The sequence below is a fragment of the Medicago sativa genome, chromosome 5 (assembly GCF_051527215.1).
Source record: "Medicago sativa cultivar Bolivia chromosome 5, Bolivia_mono, whole genome shotgun sequence".
Lineage (NCBI taxonomy): Eukaryota > Viridiplantae > Streptophyta > Magnoliopsida > Fabales > Fabaceae > Medicago > Medicago sativa.
Window position 1 is genome coordinate 60,816,011 of NC_140753.1, and position 22,443 is coordinate 60,838,453.

At 34.4% G+C, this 22,443-nt stretch overlaps 1 protein-coding gene and 1 pseudogene across 1 annotated transcript; both read left to right on the plus strand.

Moving 5' to 3' along the window:
• Positions 1-8,782: 8,782 nt before the first annotated feature.
• On the plus strand, positions 8,783-10,948 carry LOC146923690 (E3 ubiquitin-protein ligase SINA-like 10; annotated as a pseudogene).
• Positions 10,949-17,174: 6,226 nt separating this feature from the next.
• On the plus strand, positions 17,175-18,827 carry LOC146923691 (uncharacterized). The gene is made up of 3 exons (XM_085708819.1): positions 17,175-17,329; positions 17,969-18,142; positions 18,375-18,827. Exons 1-3 carry the CDS (start codon positions 17,234-17,236, stop codon positions 18,603-18,605), a joined length of 501 nt encoding a protein of 166 aa, XP_085564945.1. The 5' UTR covers positions 17,175-17,233; the 3' UTR covers positions 18,606-18,827.
• Positions 18,828-22,443: the final 3,616 nt, after the last annotated feature.

Genomic DNA, 22,443 nt, shown 5'->3' on the forward strand with positions numbered 1-22,443 from the left:
TCTTAATACTTTGAATGATAATTGATGTTAAACTGTCCTTGATAACGCACTATTCCCTGTGGAGACGATACACAAATACTTATCTTGTTTGATGCTAAGAACGACTTTCATCAAAATGGCGTCGTTGCCAGGGAATGGTGTTTAGTTATCATAGATAGTACTATTAATTTATCGTTTTAAGTATTTGTATATAATCCATAAATAGTTTTCTTTATTTGATAGTTGTTTGTACTAACCCCTTGTTGAGAAACAAAGAAAAGTTTCTTGTTAGTTGTTTCCGTTTTAGGATCACCACCAAGCCAAAATCATGGCTGATCATGGTTACTTCAACTTCTATACTCCACCCGAGTATGAATCCTATCCTCAGTATCAGCAACATTCTTATGAAGATGAGAGATACAAGGTGATAGAAAATACTTTGAATGTTTTCATGCAACAATCCATGATAAACATGCAAGATACCAACCAAAGATTGAAGACTTTATCACTTCAAATTGGGTTGATTCAAGCACAAATCATGGATAACCAAGCCAACAATCAATCCACTCTTGGAGAACAAGAAAATAATCCAAACATGTTTGAGAGAGTCGGAGAGATTGTTGAAGAAGTTGTTGTTCAAAATGAGGTAGTTACAATTGTTGATATTGAAGAAGCAACGGTGGTTGAGAAAAAGGAACGGTTACTAATCAAGGAAGATTTAAGGGTAACAAGAGGGAAGAAGATGAACAAGGTAGAAATCGATCGAGTCATTGATGAAATTAACGCCTTGTTCAAACCAAAGCTAGGGAGGTCATGGACTCCAAATCTTTTGTTCCTAAAGTTCATGGAATTCCTACCAAAACGTAGGGTTTCGAAAGATGATGTGCTTTCCGTTTCATTTTGGCCGCCCTAACCAAAAAGGCGTCGAGCTAACGACGTTAAACAAGCGCTAGTTGGGAGGCAACCCAACTTTGTAAGTCTATTTACTGCTTTTAAGGCATTTTAGTTATTAGGGTCATGTGCATGCATCAAAACATCCAAAGAAGGAGCCAAAATTCAAAATTTTCACTGCTCACGAGGCGCGTAAAACTGCTCGCCACTGCGAGCCAACTGGTAGTCAACTTAGTCAACGACCAATTCACTCGCTGCTGCGAGTAAAATTGCTCGCGAGGCGAGTAAATGCAGTTTTGGTCAGTTACGTTTTTCGAGGCCACTAATTCACATTTATTTTCCTTAACCACCCATTACCACCTTTTTCCTTATCATTTTCGTTTTAACTCTCTCTCTCTTCAAAAACTTCTCCATTCTCTTCTCCCAAAAACAACAACTCTAACCCTAAAACAAATCATTCTCAATAACAAAAATCAATTGCCATCCAAGTCAAGCTTCAAGTTAGGAATTCATCTCTATACATTTCTGCATTTCTAATTAACAGGTTTGTGTTTTGATCCCAGGGCTTTGTCTTCATTTTTTTAAAAACATATTCATGAAACCCTAGGATAGTGGATTAGGTAATTTCTGATTATTGTTCTAATCTGATGCCCAAATGATTAAGATGAGACCAAATCATCCAGAGATTCATTTCTTTTCCATTTGCATCCACAATTTTGGGATTACCCTTTTGTTTAAAAAAAATTCATAAAATTAGGGTTTGTGGATCAAATTCGAATTTCAAGCTTAGCACATGATTTAACTCATCTCTTTGGCACTAAAAGGGGCATAATTGCTTTATTTAGGGTTAGGATACCTTTTAAATTAAACCACTGCTGTAAAAATTCAATTTTGGCCAAAATCTGGGTCACTCGCCGTGGCGAGCTTCATCACTCGCGAGGCGAGTGTTCATCTTAAAACCCAGAAATTCATCTGCTTACTCGCCACTGTGAGTAGAGCTGCTCGCGAGGCGAGTAGCTTCAGAACTTGAAATTTTTTGTTCTGGTTTCCATTTTTAGTGATGCCAGTTATGCTGATTTGTTTCCATACTGATATTTAATTGTTATATTGTATTGTGTATGGATTTCCTGGCTGTTTTGCAGGTATGGCTCCTAAGAATTCTCAAAAGAGAAAGAAGGGTGAAACCTCTGCACCCCAACCCTCTAGAAACCAAAGCTTTGGCTCAACCAGATTTAAAACCCGTTACCATCAGGATAGGTATGTCGAGTTACTCGACCAAAACATATGGGCTGAGAGAGTGTTTAACATAAGCCCTAACGGACCTTACGGGGAAATTGCTAAACTTTTAAAAGATCAAGGGTGGGATAGGCTTTGTAACCCCATCACCAACCTAAATGCTGAGCTTGTGCGTGAATTTTACGCCAATGCTCTTCCAGAAAACCCCTTCACTGATATCTTCCCATATGAGACTGTTGTCCGGGGTCGCACCATTAAATTTGATAGGGCAGCCATCAACAAATACCTTGGCAATCCCTTCGAACTACCCCGTGACCATGAGTATGATGAATTCCACACTAAGAGAAACTTGGGGCACTTTAAGGTTGATGAAACTCATGAAGAAATCAAACGATTTCTTTTGCTTGAGGGTTTCAACTATGACAAGAGTGAAGCCGGGAGAGAGCATCGCTGCCAATACAAATTCATGACTAACCCAGCCAAAATCACCCAGAAATTTATCCTCTATAATGTCATGCCTAGTAGCCACATGTCTGATTGTGTTGTGGAAGTGTGCCCCCTCATTTACTATATCCTTCATGGCAAAAAAGTGGACATAGCTCGAACCATTGCTTGGGAGTTGAGGAAAGTCACTTTGCAAGGAAAGGGTGAGCCACCAGCCCGCCTATTCTTCCCCGGTCTCATCATGGGACTCATTAAGGATACCGGTATGAAGCTTCCTTCTGCCGTTCATGAGAAAATTCGAAACCCCATCAATGATATTTTCATCACCCGTTTCATCATGGGTGAATCTAAGAAAGATAAAGGTAAGGGTAAGCAAGCTTCATCTTCTCAGGCACCTCCTCCACAGGAAGAACCCATGCCATTCCAACCCACTGCTGCCTTTGATTTTGCTAGCTACGTTCAGTGGCAGCATCAAAGCAATATGCACACTTGGAATATGCTGACTGCTCAAAACCGTGCAAACACCTACTTCCAACAATCTCAGTATGTCATGCAGCAGCAAGTAGGCTACCCATAGGAGGTGATGGATCAGTTCATGACACCACAGGCTTTTCAGACCTATGTTAATTGGCCTGAGGGCATGCCAGGTCCATATGGAGGGGTTGGAGACTTTGCAGGGCATGAGGATGCAACCATGGGAGAAGATGTAGGTGGTGATGAGGATGATGATAGAGATGATCCAGCAAATGTATCGAGTGCTACATCTTCTCACGATGGCTCGGATGATGACATGCAATCTTAAGGAGGAGGAAAAGTCTTGAAAGCCAGTTCTTCATAGAGTGATTTTATCAAGCTTTCATTCATTTCTTGCTGTCTTCCTTATATTTCATTTGCTTTCTCTTATGATACTTTTGAACATTGTTACTTCTTTTGTGTTTTGATTTGGCACTAATGACTCAGTTTATTTTTGTATTAGTACAATCGTATTGTGTTATGTTGTATTGTGTTTCGTTGGCACAATTAATTTAATTAGTATTGTGATGTTCTTATTTATTTTAGTATTGTTTATTTTCGTATTATGATTAGTTAAATTCATGTTTTGCATTTTTTGTATGATCAAGTACCCTTGTGGTTTTAATAGCCAAAGCTTAAATTTCAATTCTCAGATGATTGATATTGATTCATAGTTATGATTAAAAGCGCAAAGCCAAGGTACAAGTTTCCAGTTTTTCTAGGTTTTTACTCGAATATGGACCGAGTACTTTGTGCAAATTTCATTTCATTTAGTTCTTTACAATAATTTATTTGTTTGTGAACCACGTAGTACTAGCCTAAAGTGAGGAAACCTCAAATGTTTGTACATATGCAAGGAGACCGGTATTCATTGTTTAACTCAGTTGTTTTATGTTAAATCCAATAATTGTTTTAAATTGTGTGAAGGCATGGAAGTGATCAAGGCACATTTTTTGTTTATGAGTGAAACTTACTTGACCACAAATAGCCTACCTTGTGAGAAGAGCGAGTACTTGCTAACCCACTTGAGCCAAATGAATCGGAGTCATCAATTATGAACTGTCAATTCATAAACACAATGCTTGATGAGTTGCCTTTAAATTTTTCAAGATCCAGTTCATTTTTGACGCACTTTAGGACTCTGATATGTTTTTAATTGTTGAACCCTAAAATTTCAATGTTATTTGTCCCTTTTGCCTTAGAGTAGAGGAACATTCAATTAGGGTATTTGTTGATTCAAGTTGGGGAGAGAAGGTAGATGTAAATCTTATGTCAAGTACTATGGTGTAAATTTATCTTTGATCAAGACAACATGTTGTTGTAAATACAAAAAGAAAAGAAAAACAATGTGTACATGAAAAGAAAAGAAAAAGAGAAAAAGGAAGAAAAATCCAAAAAGAAAATAAGTTGTCAAGATCAAAGTTTGTTATGTTTAAGCACCAAGGGTTTGTAATGATTGGTAGGAAAGATTGTGAATTTTAATGGTTGATACAAGGAATGTTCCTCTTTGCTAGGCTTTTTGATTTCAATTGCCCCACATATGACATTTCTTTTGTAGCCAAGCCAAGTTATAACCCTCAAAGACCTTTTGATCCATGTTTTTATGCCTTTTGAAACGATATTTGGATGGACACATAACTTGATTGGAATGTTAACTTGATTGCCGGATGTGTGTTCATAACCCTCATTCATTTGATTTCAATTGTTTATCTACTTTCATAGAAGTGTGTTAGGTGTGGTTCGTAAATAAATATATTATTGTTTTGAAATGTTTGACATGAACTTTGTACTTAGGACTCATCTCATGTTAGTAGTAGAATTTTAGATTAGTTGGAAACTTAGACTTGCCAGCGCATTCACTTTTAAATCATTTATCTGAAGATGTTTTCAAAAACCTTTTGTACTTGTGTCTTGTTCTATTAACTTGTTTGATTTTCAATCTTTTGTTTGAGGACAAACAAAGAGTTAAGTTAGGGAGAGTTTGATAAGTGCTAGGAAGTGATATTTTCATGTTATATTTTAAGCACTTTTGTTACTTGTTTTGCAAGTAATTTAGGGAAAAGCCGAGATAAAAGTGATAATTGCCTTATTACGCTTTAATTGCCTTACTTTACCCAATTGTGCAGGATTTGACCTCAAGACACTAAGCAAGCATGAAAAAGCCAAGAAAAGTGCAAAAGGCCGCAAGTACTACACTGCTCGCGAGGCGAGCACAGCAGCTCGCAGTGGCGAGCATCAAATTCAAGCCAAAAAGCCGTGAGCACCCTCTTGCTCGCGAGGCGAGCAGATCTACTCGCCGTTGCGAGTAAGGGCGGTTTGACACTCCCAGGGTGACGTGGCAGAATCTTAATGGTGAAGGAAACAGAACTCGCCATGGCGAGTAAGGCTGCTCGCGAGGCGAGCTCAAGCATAGTGGGAATTCTATAAATATCCCACTTGCTATTCTTTGTAAATATCTTTTAGGAAATATCTAGGGTTTTTAGCTTTTATTAGTTCTTCAGTTGTTAGATATTTTTATAGAGAGAAAGAAGGTAGTTCTTCATAGAGTGAGAGTGGTTTTGCAAGTTGGATGCTTACTCCTTAGTTGAGACATCACAAGTGTAATGAATCCTTCCTTTTCAATCCATCCTTGCAAGACTTCCATGATGATGAGTAGCTAAACACTCTTTGTTAGGATGAGAGGTACTTGATCTTGCTAAACATGTAATCCTTTTGATCTTGCAATATATGATTCTAGCAATTTATATTCAATATTGTTGTTAGTCTTGTGTTAATGCTTTCAATAAGATTCAAGATGATTTGGACACAAACTCTTGAATCTAGAGCTAGAGTAGCAATATATCTTAGGTTAACTTCTTTGACAACTTTGTTAATCTTGTGATAATCACCATAATCAAGAGCTTAATGCTTTCGGATGCTTAATCAGGCTGGACACGGTCGATTAAGTTATCCGATCGACTTTGTTATCGTTTAAGGGATTTGGACACGAATGTTTAAACGATAACTTAGAAATAATTATATCACTTTGGACACGAAGGGTAGTTTAGAATTGATTGTGATAATGTTGTTTATAAAGCTAGAATTCATATGGATCATTAGGTTACGTGTGACGCTTGGTTAAGGAACACTACTCCTAACAAGTTTCAATCCTTATTTATCTCATCTTTTACTTTTTGCAAATTAGTTTAGATAATCACATTTCAAACAAACAAGTACTCTTAATACTTTGAATGATAATTGATGTTAAACTGTCCTTGATAACGCACTATTCCCTGTGGAGACGATACACAAATACTTATCTTGTTTGATGCTAAGAACGACTTTCATCACACGCCTAAAGAGTTGTCACTGATGTAGACTTTAGGAATCTAAATTTAACATGATAGATTGTACACACAAGTTGCAAAAGAAAACATGTTTTGTGTTTGAAGTTTCAGAGAGTTGCGGGGAGCGGTGGTTCCTATTTTGAAAGTAGGTGAGTGAAATACTCTGCAGGATGTGAATGAAAAAATATATATGTTGATTGTTTTGATTTTATTTTGTATCAAAAAAATATTCTATCTCTAAGTAGTGGCTTTGACAAATTAATGGGTTTGTAAGTAAGAGATTTGCCTAAAAGTACCAGCAAGATTTTAAATGCGCATGCACCTGTGTGTTCATGAGGACAGACTTTATATCATACAACACGGCGCAGGGCATATCGAGTGAGAATGACATTTGTATGTGAGAATGAAAATAATGAATAATGGTCATTTGATTAAAATGTGAAGCTGAGATTAGAACATAGGTTAAGTGAATCATTTGCAATTCACATGTACCTTTCTCATGCGCATTCTCTTTCCCCCAACAGTTCACGTCCCCATTCACGCGTTATCTATCTTCGTTCCTCTCTTCATGTCTCAAAGATAACCATCTCAATGACGGTGTCCATCAACGCCGGTGATTTCAGCCATCACTATGTGTCCTCTCCTTGACGTTTCTTAGTTAGTCCGCTCATCATCTTCCCTTTTGTCATTCTTGTTCGCCGGCTTGAGCATCGGGTCGCCTCGTTACATATGTCATTCAAACTCGATATTCCCCATATTATTCAAAAATAATTCGAGTTATTTTACCCTTCAAAAATGTGAATCGAAATAAACAGGAGGTTTGAACCATAGAATGATTCGTATTATTTTTTCCTATGAAAAAAATAGTTCGTATCATTTTGTACATTGAATGACATGATTCGAATCATAGTAATAGAAGTGGATGATTTCTGAAAAATAATATATGATTTGAATCTTGTTGGTATGATACGAATCATACTTAAAAGAAAAATTGTTTTCAGATGTTTCCTTATAAGTGACTAATTTTTATCCAATTTTATTTAATATTAATAAGGGACAAATAATTGTTTTATTTTATTTTGACAGAGTGAACACAACCGCGTGATGTTTGTTTTTATAAGTTGGCGTTGAAATTGATTAATTAGTGTTTTGGATTAAATTAAATAGAAAAGTAGAACACTAGTTTTTTGAATGGATTGATGGTTGAAAACGCACGACAATTTTCTCAATGGATTGATAGTTTAAAATGAGTTAGGTGTCACAATTTAAAATTAATGAAAAAGCATTTAGTTGTGAATTAAGTGACGATTAATTTTCTGAAGTCTATATTAGACTCAAATTAGTATATTATATTTATTCTCGTTGTTTATTCAAAAAAATATTCTCATTTTTATTTATATTCAAAAAATTATTCAAAAAAATATTCTCATTTTTAATTTGGATCCCTAACAAAATAATATTGGGTTTTGTGAGGTTTCGGTTTTAATTTGGATTGTTTTTAATTGATTTAAAGTAGAGGTGTTCAAAACTGAACCAATTCAATAGAAAAACTGCAAACCGGACCGATCCGAACCGAAACTGCAAAAAACGTATTTGATTCGGATGTATTCAGATCAATTTTTTACTCAACCGCATGGTTTGGTTCGGTTTGCGGTTTTAATTTTACCAACCGAATCATTCCTAACCAAATCACAATATAGGAAAAACACTAATAAAATATATATCACCTAGATCGGTGCTCATATAAACTCAATAGAAACTTTAATAAAATGACATATTTTTCTCTAGTTAAGTTGCTTCTCTGCTTTTTCTTTCAAAAATGTATTTACGTGCTACTTGAACTCTGAGAGAATGATACAAAATTTAGTCTTTTGTATTTCTTACAAAGTTGGATTACTTTTTGTCCACGTTTTCATTTGGTCTACGTAGTTGAGAACATTGTTAGATGAAAATAAAATTGTAATGTTGGATGAAATTTAAAACATTACCAAAAATATGTTGTGTTTTAGCTTTTTAATTTGATATATTTGAAACAAAAAAAAATTATTGATTAAAAAACTGCACCACGGATCTAATCCAAACCGCATTGGTTTTGATTTAGTTTGGTTCGAATTTTATTTTAAAAGTCACAACCAAACCATACTAAATCGCGAACATCTCTAGTTTAAAAAGGACCACCGAAGACCAAAACGACAAAACTTCAAGCCGCTGGAGTCAACAATTTCTCTCTCTCTCTCTCTCTGAGTGTTTTGTTCAACGTAATTTTAAGCAGCGACTTGATTAATAATTTTTCTACTAGAACAAATTGATTTGGATTATATAAAGTTGTAATGGTTTTTTAATAAATTTAGATTAGTCTTCGCTCAAAAAATTTTGATTAGTCAAAACGTGTAATGGAGCGTCTGATGATTTCCAAACCTAAATTGCTGGATTGCTCAGAATGTTTTCATCGCTTAACTATTCCCGTCTTTCAGGTATGCATTTGCTTTTCTTTTTTCTTTCATAAATAAATGATTTATTACAAGAGCCATATATGCAATATGTTTCAAGTTCTGTATTCAATAATCAATAGTGTCTGCTATACACTTCGCCCTTAAGAAGAGGGCTAGGCAATGGTAGTGAGTGATATTGAAAGAAGAGAGCATACAAGTCATTTTAATATTTGAGGGAGTGGTTCCATTCCATACCTCCCGATTTGGGGGAATAAAAATTGGGGGAAATAATTAATGGAAAAGGATGGAATACATTCCTCAATGTTCATTCCATTCCATTCCATCTTTATTTTTTAAATCCAAACAAAGGAATGTTATATCATTTAATCTCATTCCGTTCCATCCCATACCACCAATCCAAACACAACCTTAGCGAGAAACGGAGATAGATGCTTTACAAATGAGGTCTAGTAGTGAAGAGAGTGAGCATGACGATGATGAATAAGTTGTTAGAGATAGCGATTCTACTTAATGAATCACTTTTGTTTATTTTAAAAGCATCCATAGGTTATTTTAATCCTAAGAGACTGACACTTATATGCTTTACTTGGGTTCGAATATTAGTTACAATGAAATTTGATTAACAATTGTGAATGTCTTTAATTTTGTATATCCTTCTTTCTACTGTTGGGTTTTTATATGCGTATCGTATGAACATCTTGTATTGTCGCCCTAAACTTTGATATAACAACCATACCGCTACTAGCTATACCGCTATAATGTTTTGGAGGCTATTTGCAATCCGTCACTGAGTACATACTTTTGAGAATAATATATTGAGAATGATTACCTTTATGGTGGTTATACTTTTGATTTCATAACTTGCTATCAAGCCTTACAAAGAAATCTCTTATTTTATTTTATTCTAACAAATGGTTCAAAGTCTAATTTGATGATTTTCTTTTATGTTGCAATACCTTTCAGTGTGATAATGGTCATATTGTTTGCTCTACCTGCCGTCCTAAACTCAGGGACAAGTGTCCCAGGTGCTCATTGCCCATTAGCTCAAAACATTGTAAAGCCATTGAGAATCTAATGCTATCTATTGAAATGTCATGTCCGAATGCAGAACATGGTTGTAGAGTAAAAAAAAGTTACATCGGAGATCAGAAGCATGAAGACAAATGCATCTACGTACCATGTTACTGCCCCATTTCAGGCTGTGGCTTTGCTGCATCAGCAGAAGTGTTGTCCAACCATTTCAGCCGAAAACACGGGTTCTCAAATCAAATTTTCTTATGGTGACTCCTTCATTGTCTCCTTGAAGTTTAATGATGAAACCATTGTTCTTCAAGCGAAAAACAATGGCAAACTATTTATTCTCAATAATAGTACTCTGCTTTTAGGAAATGCAGTCAATATTTGCTGCCTTGGTCCTAACTCTTCTGAGCCTGAATATAGATATGATATATTGGTTGCAGTCTTTTGCGAAGGATGTCCAGCGTGTTAGTTTCGGAACTCTTTCATCAGAGTTCCTTTTGATTCCAGTTGGTTCTTCTAAAGCTCTCGAGCTAGAAATTTGCATAACTTGCATATACCCCATGGTACCTCCTATCTCCTTTTCTTTTATTTCTTTATTTTTTCTTCCTATTAATGTCTTATTATTTTCTTTTAAGTTTTGAATTTATACTCTAGCGTTTTATGTGAAATTCGTCCGTTTTTCAAATGCAAAAATAGCTTGTTAGTGTTTTCTATTTTTGTATCAGCCTCAAATTTCTTTTATTGATTTGATCTTGAATTTCCTTTTCCCTGTTTTGTTGTAATAAACTTTGCAAGGGTTTTGTTTTCTTTCTGCTGTTTTTATCATTGATTAATGTGTTAGCAATTGCGGTGCAGATAGAAATTTTTATAATGACCTTGACTAGAAGGAGTATCTCCCTGAGGGTTAATAGTTCTGCCAACATAGTCAATGTGAAGGAGAAGATTTTTTACAAGGAAGGGATCCCAGTGCATCAGCAACATCTGATATTTAATGGTAAGCTACTAGAGGACAACCTGACCCTTGCCAATTACAACATCCAAGAGAAGTCAAGCATCAACCTTGTCCTCCGCCTCATTGGGAGCTAGATGACCAACCGTCCACCTCATTGTCCGCCGTCGTCGGCAACCCTTATCATGAAGGAAATCACCCTATAAGTAGAGAGATCGGGTATTATTGATAACAAAGTCTTTGACTTTTGCTTTTTGTATTAAGAATTTGAGTTGTTCTTTTTGTTTTGTCTTGAGTTGTATAATGATTTTCAGCAATTGAAGAATCCTTTTTACTTTTCAACATGAGTTGAATTTTTATAGAAATTCTCACATAGATACGTGCAATGACTCCTGCTTTAGAGTCCTCAGGCCTCAAAACCTTGATCAAGCTTCTGAATTGTTGTTTCTAGCTCTTAGATATTTTCATGATCCTTAATTTTCCTGAATGATCTACCTGAAAACCCTGAGAAGGTTGTGTAAAATGAAGAATTAACTATCTTTTGGTCTCAAAATAATATCCATTCCTGCCTTTTAAGTCCTGATGAAGCATTGATAACAAATTAGAGAAAGAATCTTATATTATTAGCCTTATGTTACTGATTATATATGTTCATGGTTAGCTTCTATTATTTTCTTGTATATTCAAAAAAGCCGATTTTGCATAAAGTCATAGCAGCTTTTATTATTTATAATACTTCTTTCGAATGTTGGACCAACTTATTGCATTAGTTGCAATATTTTGCAGAGTAACCTGCAACATTTCCCCTTTTTTTTACAATAACAATAACCTCATCTCATTTTACAACTACTTGGGGTCCTCACTCTTTTCTCATTCCCAAACCCTAACTATCACCACTTTTCTTCTTGATTTACCGAAGAGGAGTGATTTAGGGTCTATTTAGACCCATTCCTCCATATTCTTTCCTTTCTCTTTCAGATAAATAAGTCATTTTCACATATTTCCAAACTTCTTTCGTTTGTTTTTTGATTTCGCCATCTTAACAAGACTCAATTTGATTTTATTATCCGTCTTTGTACGATGTATTTTTTCCATCTTTTTTTAATAAACCGAACTAGCACACCAAAATTGGTACCGAAAAGATTTGAACCTTAGATCTTGAGAGGAGCACACTTCAATGTCTTAAGCCAACACAATGGCCAACCTAAGTGGGTTAGTAAATAATTTTTTATTTCCCGTCTTACTACGGTGTTTATTTGATTTAAGTTCAAACTTAGCTTTGATCAAGTGTAAAACCAATCAATAAATTTTGACGTTGTCAACGTTGCAAATCCATGGACATGAATATTCCAGAGATTTAAATATACAGTCATATTTGTAAGCAAATTTTTGGCTCAAATTATAATCAGATATGTTGTGGCTCAGACAAGCTCCAAATTATGTCTGGATCAGATTACGTTCCAAATGGATGGCCCACGCGACGCCAAGACGAGTCCGGTTCTAGCCCTCAAATAGGGTATTTAGCCGGTTATCAGAGCGAATGATTTCGGGGTTACTCCACTCGGATCCACTCCGTAAAATGAACTAAGATAATAATTGTTTGTACAACGCTAACATTCTAACTTAATTATGAATATGTTTATGACAGAAATTATGATATTATATAGTTAGCGATCCTAGTTTTCCCCCGATCGCTAAGTTATGCAAAATAGAATAGTAAATCCTAAATTAGGTAAATGTACAGACAAATGGCGATCTTAGGTTCCCTGAGATCGCCTACAACCTAGGATAGGTGGAACTCACTGAGACATCCTGTCTCACCCCAATCCTTTTTATTTTCTTTTAGATAAGCAGGTTGATCGTGACAAGAAGAGGCAAACATGAAGCTAGATGATTTACCATCATATACACATTTCGTATCAGCTATAGATGATTTCTTATGTATTCAAACATGTATTTGACAGATGTTATTTAATCATATGTACGAACTTGTAATGATGTTTATAGTCATTCGAACAAATTCTGTTGTAATTTTAATGCATTCAGTATCAAGTTTAATAGGCATGCTAGATATTCTAGACAGTTTAGTATAAGTGTTACATATTACATAAAGCTTTGTATGGATTGAAGGAAGCTCCAAGAGCTTGGACCAAAAGACTGACCACTTTCTGGTTCAACAAAAGTTTGTCAAATAGTAAAGTTGAATATGGAGTGTATGTGAAAAATAGCAAAGGTAACATACTTCTTTATATGTTGATGATGTAGTGGTCACAGTGAGAAATTTAACTGAGATAGAAGAATTCAAAACACAGATGATGAAAGAATTTTACAAGGCTGACTTGGGAAAGTTAACATACTTCTTTGGAATGGAGTTCACAGATTAATTATGCACCAAAAGAAATATGTAATAAACATATTAAACAGGTTCAATATGATGAGCTGTAATCGTGCTTTGAAGTGATTATAAAATTTGTAAATAATGAAGACGGAGAGCTAGTTGACCCTACATTGTTCATACAAATTGTAGGCTCACTGAGATAAGTGAACCTAAAAGTTCTCACTTGTTTGCAGCCAAAAGCTTGATGAGATACATCAAAGAAACCTTGAAATATGGTATATTGTTCCCTGCAAATGCAAAAGAAACCAATATGAATTTAGTAGCTTACTCTGGTGTAAATTGGTATGGAGATAAACAAGATAGAAAAAAAAAACACTTTTGGATGCTTGCTTACGTTCCTTGATGTTCAAATATCCTGGTGTACGAAAAAACAACCAGTAGTTGCTTTATCATCTTGTGAATCTGAGTACGTAGCATATTGCTTAACAACATGTCAAGCAATATGGTTAGATTTTGTGTTGAAGGAATTACAAATTGAAGTCAGCGAACCCATTGCATTGCTCATTGACAACAAATCAGATGTTGATTTGGCTAAGAATCCAATGTTGTTTGGTAGAAGTAAGCATATAGAAGAAATACATTTATGTTAATCTATTTAGAAGATGTTGGAACAAAATGTGTTTAACAATGAACCTTAAATAGTTTTGATGATAACAAGGTATTAAAAATTGTAAATTGGACTAGATAATATTTGTTCAAGTGTACATGACCATAGTTAAACATTTACATCATGTAAAGGTTCTGAAGAACAAAAAGAGAGCTAAGGAATCAAGAAAAGGAAGCTTGAAAGCATCTGAAGAAAAGTGCATCTGAACACAAAAGTGCATCTGAAGACAAGTGTGCTCCTGGAGAATGATGACGTCATCAGAAGCTGAACTTCATCAGAAGCTGAAAGTCATCAGAAGGTGAAAGTCATCAGAAGCGGAAAAGTCATCAGAAGCGGATAGTTCAGAAGCAACTTCATCAGAAGCTGAAGCTCATCAGAAGCTGATTATCACCACAAGCTAAAGATTCAAGGATCAACACTTCAAAAGCTGTCCATTGGATTCGAAAACACTGCAGAAGACTAGTGGAAATTTGCAACGGTCATTTTGGTGAAGATTTGAAGGCATTGGAAGCTTATCTTCAATAAGCGTTGACATTGTACTATGTACAAACTGTACAACCACCTTCTCCACTACTCTGTTTTGTGTCTACGCTACAGGACAAGAAAACAGCTCCAAAATAACAGTTATGCCTGCAAAGATGTTCCTTCACAATGGGAATGGATTTCAAATTGGTTCTTATAGGACAACAACCAAATAAGGCAAAAGATTATTGGTGAAGATCAAGCTTCAACAACGACTCTTTTGATGCGCTGGCAATTTCACAACGTCTCTCTCACACCTCTTTATAAAGGAGTGAAGACTTAGAGTTTTGGCAATGCTGAACGAAAGACTCTCAACATTTTTACAAGTGTCAAACCTTTGCTGAAATTGTTCTGCATTCACATAGAATTTCTGTGTCTCAAAGTTATATCTTAGAAATTCTTAAGTCTTAGAGTCTGTATCTGATTTGTATTGTGAGCACCTCTGATTGTATATCAAGTGTTCAACCTTAAACAATTTTCTGTGTAATTTTGTTTAGTTAGAAGTCTCTTGCAGTTGTGCTTGAGCAAAGAAGTCTCTTGATTGTGTTCTTGAGCATAGGAAGACTCTTGCAAAGTGTGCTTGAGCAAAGGAAGTCTCTTGTTGTGTGCTTGAGCAATTGTAATCAGATATTACATTATAGTGAAATCTCCTTGGAAGTGCAAGGGGGACTGGACTACTTCCGGATTGTGGAAGGAACCAGTATAATTGATTTGTGTCTTTCTTCTTCTCTCTCTGTTTTATTCCGCTGCGTTCAGATTCTGTTTATCAATTCAGAAGTTGTTTCACTTAGCTTCTGATCAGTGTGTTCAGTTTTTAGGAGAATTGAAGAATTTTTCAAAACACAATTCAACCCCCCATTCTTGTGTTTTTCTCACCATCAGAAGAAATATGGTATTCCATATATTATTTTAACTCTACCAAAAAAAAATCCATATATTATTTTGGCAATCTATTTATGTCATTTTTTAAATACACATTTTTTTCAATCATAATTTCCTTTCATTTTTTTCCTGTACCAAATTACTAAATAAACTATTCTTTTCACTTTCTTTTCTTTTCCCTATCTTGTCTTCATCAATCAAACAATAAAGAGGGTAGAGACCTATGCTGCATAGGTACGGGTACGTAATACGGAAAATTTTAAAAAATGAAGGTACACGTTGGTATAAAACATTAAAAAAAATAAAAAATTCAAGTGAATTATTACACTTCTATCATCATGCTGCTTGAGAGTTTTTTTTTTGTGCATCCCCTCTACTATTTTCATCAAAAGCAAGATAATTTTGGTTATTTTTTCCACGCCCGTACATTTTTGCTGCACCAACTATGACGAAATAACTAAGTAAAAATAGGTACGGTTCAGTACTAATTACAAGTACCATACGCACACCTGGTACGGGTGCGTACCTGGTACCAGTACTTCTCCATGTTTGGAGTACCTATGCTTCAGAGGTAGAGACTAACTTGTCCTGGTTTATTTTTCTCTCGGACTAAAAGTTGATTTCATTTTTTCAGAGACCGAACTGGGTCTTGTAACTTTTCTCAAGGACAAAAATGGGCCTCACTCTTTTTTATAATCTATTAACAAATTCAACTGGTGTTGATGTTTTAGGTCGCAAAGTGAATGTTCATTGCTTCATTATCGAGCTCACCTGCATCTAAAAATTGCAATATTGCAGATAGATTTAATAAAATAGGTTTACCAATTAAAAAAATAGGTCTTCGCTCTTTTTTTTAACATATAATAATAATCTATTAACAAATTGAACTGTTACAGATGTGTTGGGTTGCACAATGTATGTTCATTGCTTCATTTTTTGGCAAGTGATGGTCTTTTTTTTCATTCATGATTGTATTTATTGACCCTTCTGGGTTGCTTAATACCACTTTTGATCTAAGTTGATAGTCTGTTATACTCGTTGGAGATGACTCCACTTTTGTGTGGTTTCACCAGGTCAAATTCGTCCCCCGCTCGGTCCTTTGTCATTCTCTTTTTATTTTATCTACTTTATGTTGCTTGAAAGAAATTCAACTAAAACTTTTGCCATGCGCCCTAGACTTCTTCACTCCGACAAATCATAAGAAATTTCAATTTTATCTAATTTGTTATTTGACTTCACCTCCACAAAATATTTTCACATGTAAAAGTTTTTTGGAATTGAATAAATTTCGGAAAAACTTTAGTTTAATTTTCGTAATCAAAATTTTAAACCTAAATTAGTAAAAAAAATAAAAATAAAGAGTAAACATTCATTTTGATCCTTCAAAATATTTGTGTGGACCAATTCAGCCCGTAATAAAAGCAAAACTCAAATTAATCCCTGACATTCTCAAACTTGGGACAAATTAGTCATTCTGTGTTATACTAAGTCAGATTAATTAATTTGTCCCCAATGCAAAAAATGCTAAAGATTTGTTTGGGTTTTATTGTTGTAAGGGATTAAATTGACATGCACGAAAATTGTGAATGGCCAAAATGAGTTTTCAATCAAACTAAAAAAATGTAAACTAAGAAAGTTTGTAAGGGTGAAAGTATTATGTGTACGCGCTAAACCCTAGATCCAACATAAGGGTCAATATCAACTGTTAATTAAAAAAATTAAAGATTTATCATAGGTACATTTTAGCCTCACCCCTTTGCCCCCTGAAACAAATGTTCTTTTTGGTCACATTTATAAACAAAAAACAATTTTATAGGTTCATTATATAACTAATGTATCTGGGCACATTTATAGATCTAATACATTAATTATTCAATAAACTTAAAAAAATTGTTTTTTATTTATAAATGTGAACAAACTTTTGAAGCATTCTCTCACATACTTTTTCAAACCCTCTCTTTTCGGGAGCACATAAAAACACAAGACGAAAGACACTACACAGAGGAGAAGACCATGGGAGACTCAACATCTCATTCTCTGAAGATTTCAAATCGTCATGCTTTTGATTGTTCCATTTGTTTATCATTCTTGACTATCCCTGTCTTTGCGGTATGCATGTCAATTGATACTTATTTATTTTAATTATTTTCTGTCATTAAGATAGTCATTTAGTTGTCACATTCCATGCAGCTCTAAGATATTTTACGTCAGGTGATTCAATAAATTTGTGCATTGTCTTCTTTTTGTGTATTTTGTTGCCAAATAAAAATAATATTTTGATTTTTGTCAAAAAAAATAATAATAACAATAATTATTTTGATGCCTAAAAAACCCACCTATATAATCTTTCCAAGCAAATGCTTGAGAACCTAATTTAATGATTTTGTTTTATTTTGCAATTCAGTGTGATAGATTGAAAACCTAATTTGATGATTTTGTTTTATTTTGCAATTCAATGTGATAGATTGAGAACCTAATTTGATGATTTTGATTTATTTTGCAATTCAGTGTGATAGATTGAGAACCTAATTTGATGATTTTGTTTTATTTTGCAATTCAGTGTGATAGATTGAGAACCTAATTTGATGATTTTGTTTTATTTTGCAAACCTAATTTGATGATTTTGTTTTATTTTGCAATTCAGTGTGATAGATTGAAAACCTAATTTGATGATTTTGTTTTATTTTGCAATTCAGTGTGATAGATTGAGAACCTAATTTGATGATTTTGTTTTATTTTGCAATTCAGTGTGATAATGGTCATCTTGTTTGCTCTAAATGCTGTTGTAAACTTGGGAACAAGTGTCATTTACATTGTTCAAAACGCGTTACCTTAAAGCGTTGTATAGCCTTTGAGAATCTATTGCAGTATATCGAAAAACCTGGAAAGAGGAAGCGTGAAGAAGAAAGCATAACCCCCAAGGTACATCCTATCTCCTCCTTTTCATTGCTTTGGTTCTTTTTCCAATTAAAGTCTTATTATTTTCTTTTATGTTTTGAATTTATACGCTAGCATTTTTTCACGAGTTCATTAGTTTTTCAAAAGCCAAAATTAAGGTTGTTAGTATCTTTTGTTTTTCAATTTTGGATAAGTAGTTCTTCAAATATCAGTCTCAAAACTTGCTTTTATTGATTTAATGACGATTTTGGTGCAGATGCAAATCTACATAATAGGCCTGCATAAAGATATGATCATGAGTGTCGAGAGTTCAGACACGATACTCAATGTGAAGGCGAAGATTCTTGCCAAGATTGGAATCCCAGTGCACCACCAATTTCTGAAATCTGCGGGTAAGGATCTAGATGATGACTGCCGGACTCTTGCCAGTTACAACATCCAAGATAAGTCAACCCTCGACATCCGTATCCGCTTCATTGGGGACTAGATGACCAGCGCATTATCGCTGAATACTGCATCCAAGAGCAGACAACCGTCCACCCTATAAGCAGAGAAGTCATGCATTATTGATAACATATAGTCTTTGACTTTTGCTTTTCTTATTAAGGATTTGACTTTTGTTCTTCATGTTTTGTCTTGAGTTTGTAATGACTTTTTTATTTTACTTGGGATGATTTTCAGCAATTGAAGAAACAGATTTAATTTTCAACACTAGTTTATTGAATCACCAGACATAAAGTGGTGACTGTGAGTCTCTTTTTTGATGTCTTCTTTTCTGTATAAACTAATTTTCAACACTTGTGGTGATTCAATAAAGTTCAGCAATGTCTTCTTTTCTGTATAATAGTAATTCTCAGATAGATACATGCAGTAGAATCTGATTTAATTGAAAAAAGTCGATTAATTTGAATGTTAAATATACTCCCTTTTGAAAAAAGTCGATTTAATTGAAAAGAAGTTAGATTTATACGTTTTTCTGAGATAGACAAGTTTAGGGACCTACATCGCGTGTTGCAAATGCATCACACAATAGTCTATCCCGGCCATAGAAATTAAAACGACCCAACGATTCAAATTTACACAATAGTTTGGCCAATGTTCACACATTTGGATCTCAGCCGTTCATTTCTGATCAAACTGTCGGCAGCCGTTACTGCGTGACACAGTAACTCCTTGGAATCCATTAATTAGTGAAGCATAAGGAGAACTCATACAAGTAACTTGTTCTCTTAGTGGATACTGAATCACCCCAAACTAGTACTTTCAGCATCCCAATGGAACTAAATTCCAATGAGAGTTGTACTGACTGATGGCTTAGGCATCAAAACCGTAACTTATTTATATTTTACTTTCCATTTTGAATATATTTTAACTCTTTACATATTCTGGTCTTATTTTTTTTTTCTTTCTACTTTCTAACGCATAATTTGTGTCTTTGACTCCAGTAGGTATTCCCATTACTTGGATTCTTTGGGTCTGTTATTGTACTAATACTTGAGTTGGCAGAATAAATCCGTTTTTTTGTTAACAAGCGATTGAACTTTATTCCACATGAGTCACTCACAGAATCAAACTCATTCTACCTCTCTCCAAGTTCATCATAGTTTCTCTCCAAGCTCTCTTGGCTTCTCACTTGGTACAGATTTTACTTGCTTGGGTTCTCTTTTAGTCGACTCTGTTGTTGGTCGTTGTGCTTTGGTCCTCATCAACTTTTTCACCACTGGATTTTTGTATATGTTTTTCCTATTTTGTCTCTGTCAAACGCACTTTGTTGTAGTTGATGATGCAGCCACCGTTGACTTGACCATGGTTTTCGATATCCTGAGTTCTTCACATACCACTATGGTGAGACTCTCTTCCTGTATGTGGCGAATGAGATGCCCATTCTTCCCACCACGGTGGACGGGCAACATTAACATTTTTAACACTACCATCTCAACAGATGAGCAGTACTTTCATGTAGAGCATGGCCCATATCAAAATCACCGTGGCTATTTTTGGTTTGAAAGTATTTATGCTGCCTTGTTTAAGATATTTTGTTTGTATGCTTGTTGATGTCTACAAGGTTCTCCTGTTTGAGGTCCTGTTTTAAATTTTATTTTTATGTTTCTAAAAATGCAACTTTTAATTAAAATAGATGATTCTTTGGAGCAACTATACAGCATTGGTATTATATTTCATTTCAATTTAATTGGACATTTAATTTAAAACAGGAGAGCGTCGTTTATCAATGAGTTGCATTTTTTCAACCCAAATTCAAGTAGAATAACACATGATAGTAATAAAATGAGAAAAACACGACCAAACATTTCTCCTATGCTGAATAAATAGTAATCTGCTTTTTGCCGGAGGCTAACCCTTGTCGTAAAGTGTGGGGTGCACCTCGAAAAGTCTCTATCAAAAGTTTGATAGTAATTAAAAGTTTGAATTATTTTTGTTATTAGAAAATAGTCTTGTTTTGTTCATCACAGAATATAAAGGAAAAAAGTTGCATGGCACCATTTATATACTCTCAGGAACCATTGTTGATTAACAAGCCAAAAGATAAACTAATTTGACTTATTACACAACTTGGAACTAGTTCCATATCATGTGGATAAAAATGTGCTCATGTTGGGATGAAACAGTAGACACGTTTTCTACCCTTCCACACACAAGTAGGGAAGTTTAGGCTACATTTCACCGTTTTGGCTTTTAATGTTTACTTTCATTTATACCAAGCATACACTAAAGCTGTTCTTACTTAAAGTGAAAATGAAAAAGTGCAAATTATGCAAGACAATGTAGATTTTATTATTAGAATAGGAAATATTCTTAGTCAATTTTTGTATTGAAGAAGTTCCTCGGAATGTTCATTCATAAAAATTCAGATTTTTTCTATATAATACCCACTCTTTATATAATTAGTTTTTTCATCTATCATTTTTCTCATAACATTTTCATTTCTACTCCTCCTCTTCATTCTCATCCTCCTCCTCCTCCTTCTTCTTATTTTTCTTCATTATCTTCTTCTTCAATAATATCATCATCAACAATTACTTCATCTCTACATTAAATTCTTCTTTGTTTACCTTTGTCTATTTCGTTTCTTATTTAACATCATATCTACCAATGTTTATTTTTTCATTATAGTTCACCATCATCTTTTTCATACAATAATCCTTTCTTTTTTTTTCATCTCTTAATTTAACTTTTTCTACTTAATTAGTTTCTCATTTCATACTCATTTACTCATGGATTATGAATGATTAATGATGATAGGTGGTATAAAGAGGTGTTAGGCGCTCTAACATATTGCGGTATTGGTCATGCACCACCGGATAAGTGGATGACCCCGCCGGATATGGGTTTCATCATTGCACGGAGATACAACCACGTCGTTGTTCTATTGTCCATTGAGAAAGGGTGATCTGAAACCTTCTTCCCTCTATGCGGTGAACCGCCACATACAGAGCGATTGATGTGTATGACACATGTCAATGACAACCATTTCATGATCATATATTTGAGGATAATTGTCATATTCCTCCCACTTGCCCGCTATGGAGACAACATTGTCATGATGATGCTGAAAGCTGACCTGATAGATATATCAGTCGGATGGTTGACTACAATGAACTATGTCGGGCGACGGGTGTTGAAGTCATAGGAGATGACCAAGATTTGTACATTATTGAAAATCTTGATCCAGAAGATAAGATTGTTGTTGGGAAGAAGGCTGAAGATGGTGTGAAGATTGAAAAGGAAGATAGCTTTAATCTTGATGATGTTGACATAGATCTTGGGACGGTTTATATTAAATGTATATCATTTGTTAAAATGTATATCATTAGTTGAAATGTATATCATTAGGTAAAATATATAATGATATAAATTCAATTTTTTGGGTATAATGATATATATATATATATATATATATATATATAATGATTTTTTCCTATAATTCTATCATAATTGTCTTTTACATAATTTTATATCTTAAAGAGATCATACGGACATAAAGATACATTCAATTACTTGTGCAGTATAGTGTGATTCAATTTAAATGAGTCAAGTAACTTGAATCCACTCTCTGTAATTTGAAATAAAAATGGTGAATTGAAATAAACTATTTTGAAGTCAAAGAACCGGATCATGATGTCAAGAGTTGGGGCTTCCGGTTGCCTCTTTCTTACTAATTATATAACACTATATTAATTTCATTTCAGAAAATTGTTCTTCTCACTTTTAAAATTGCTTATTCATACCCGAAAATTACCATAATAAGTTAACTGCTGCTCAATGGGTGTGAATGAGCAATTTTAAAAGTGAGCAATTTTATAGGG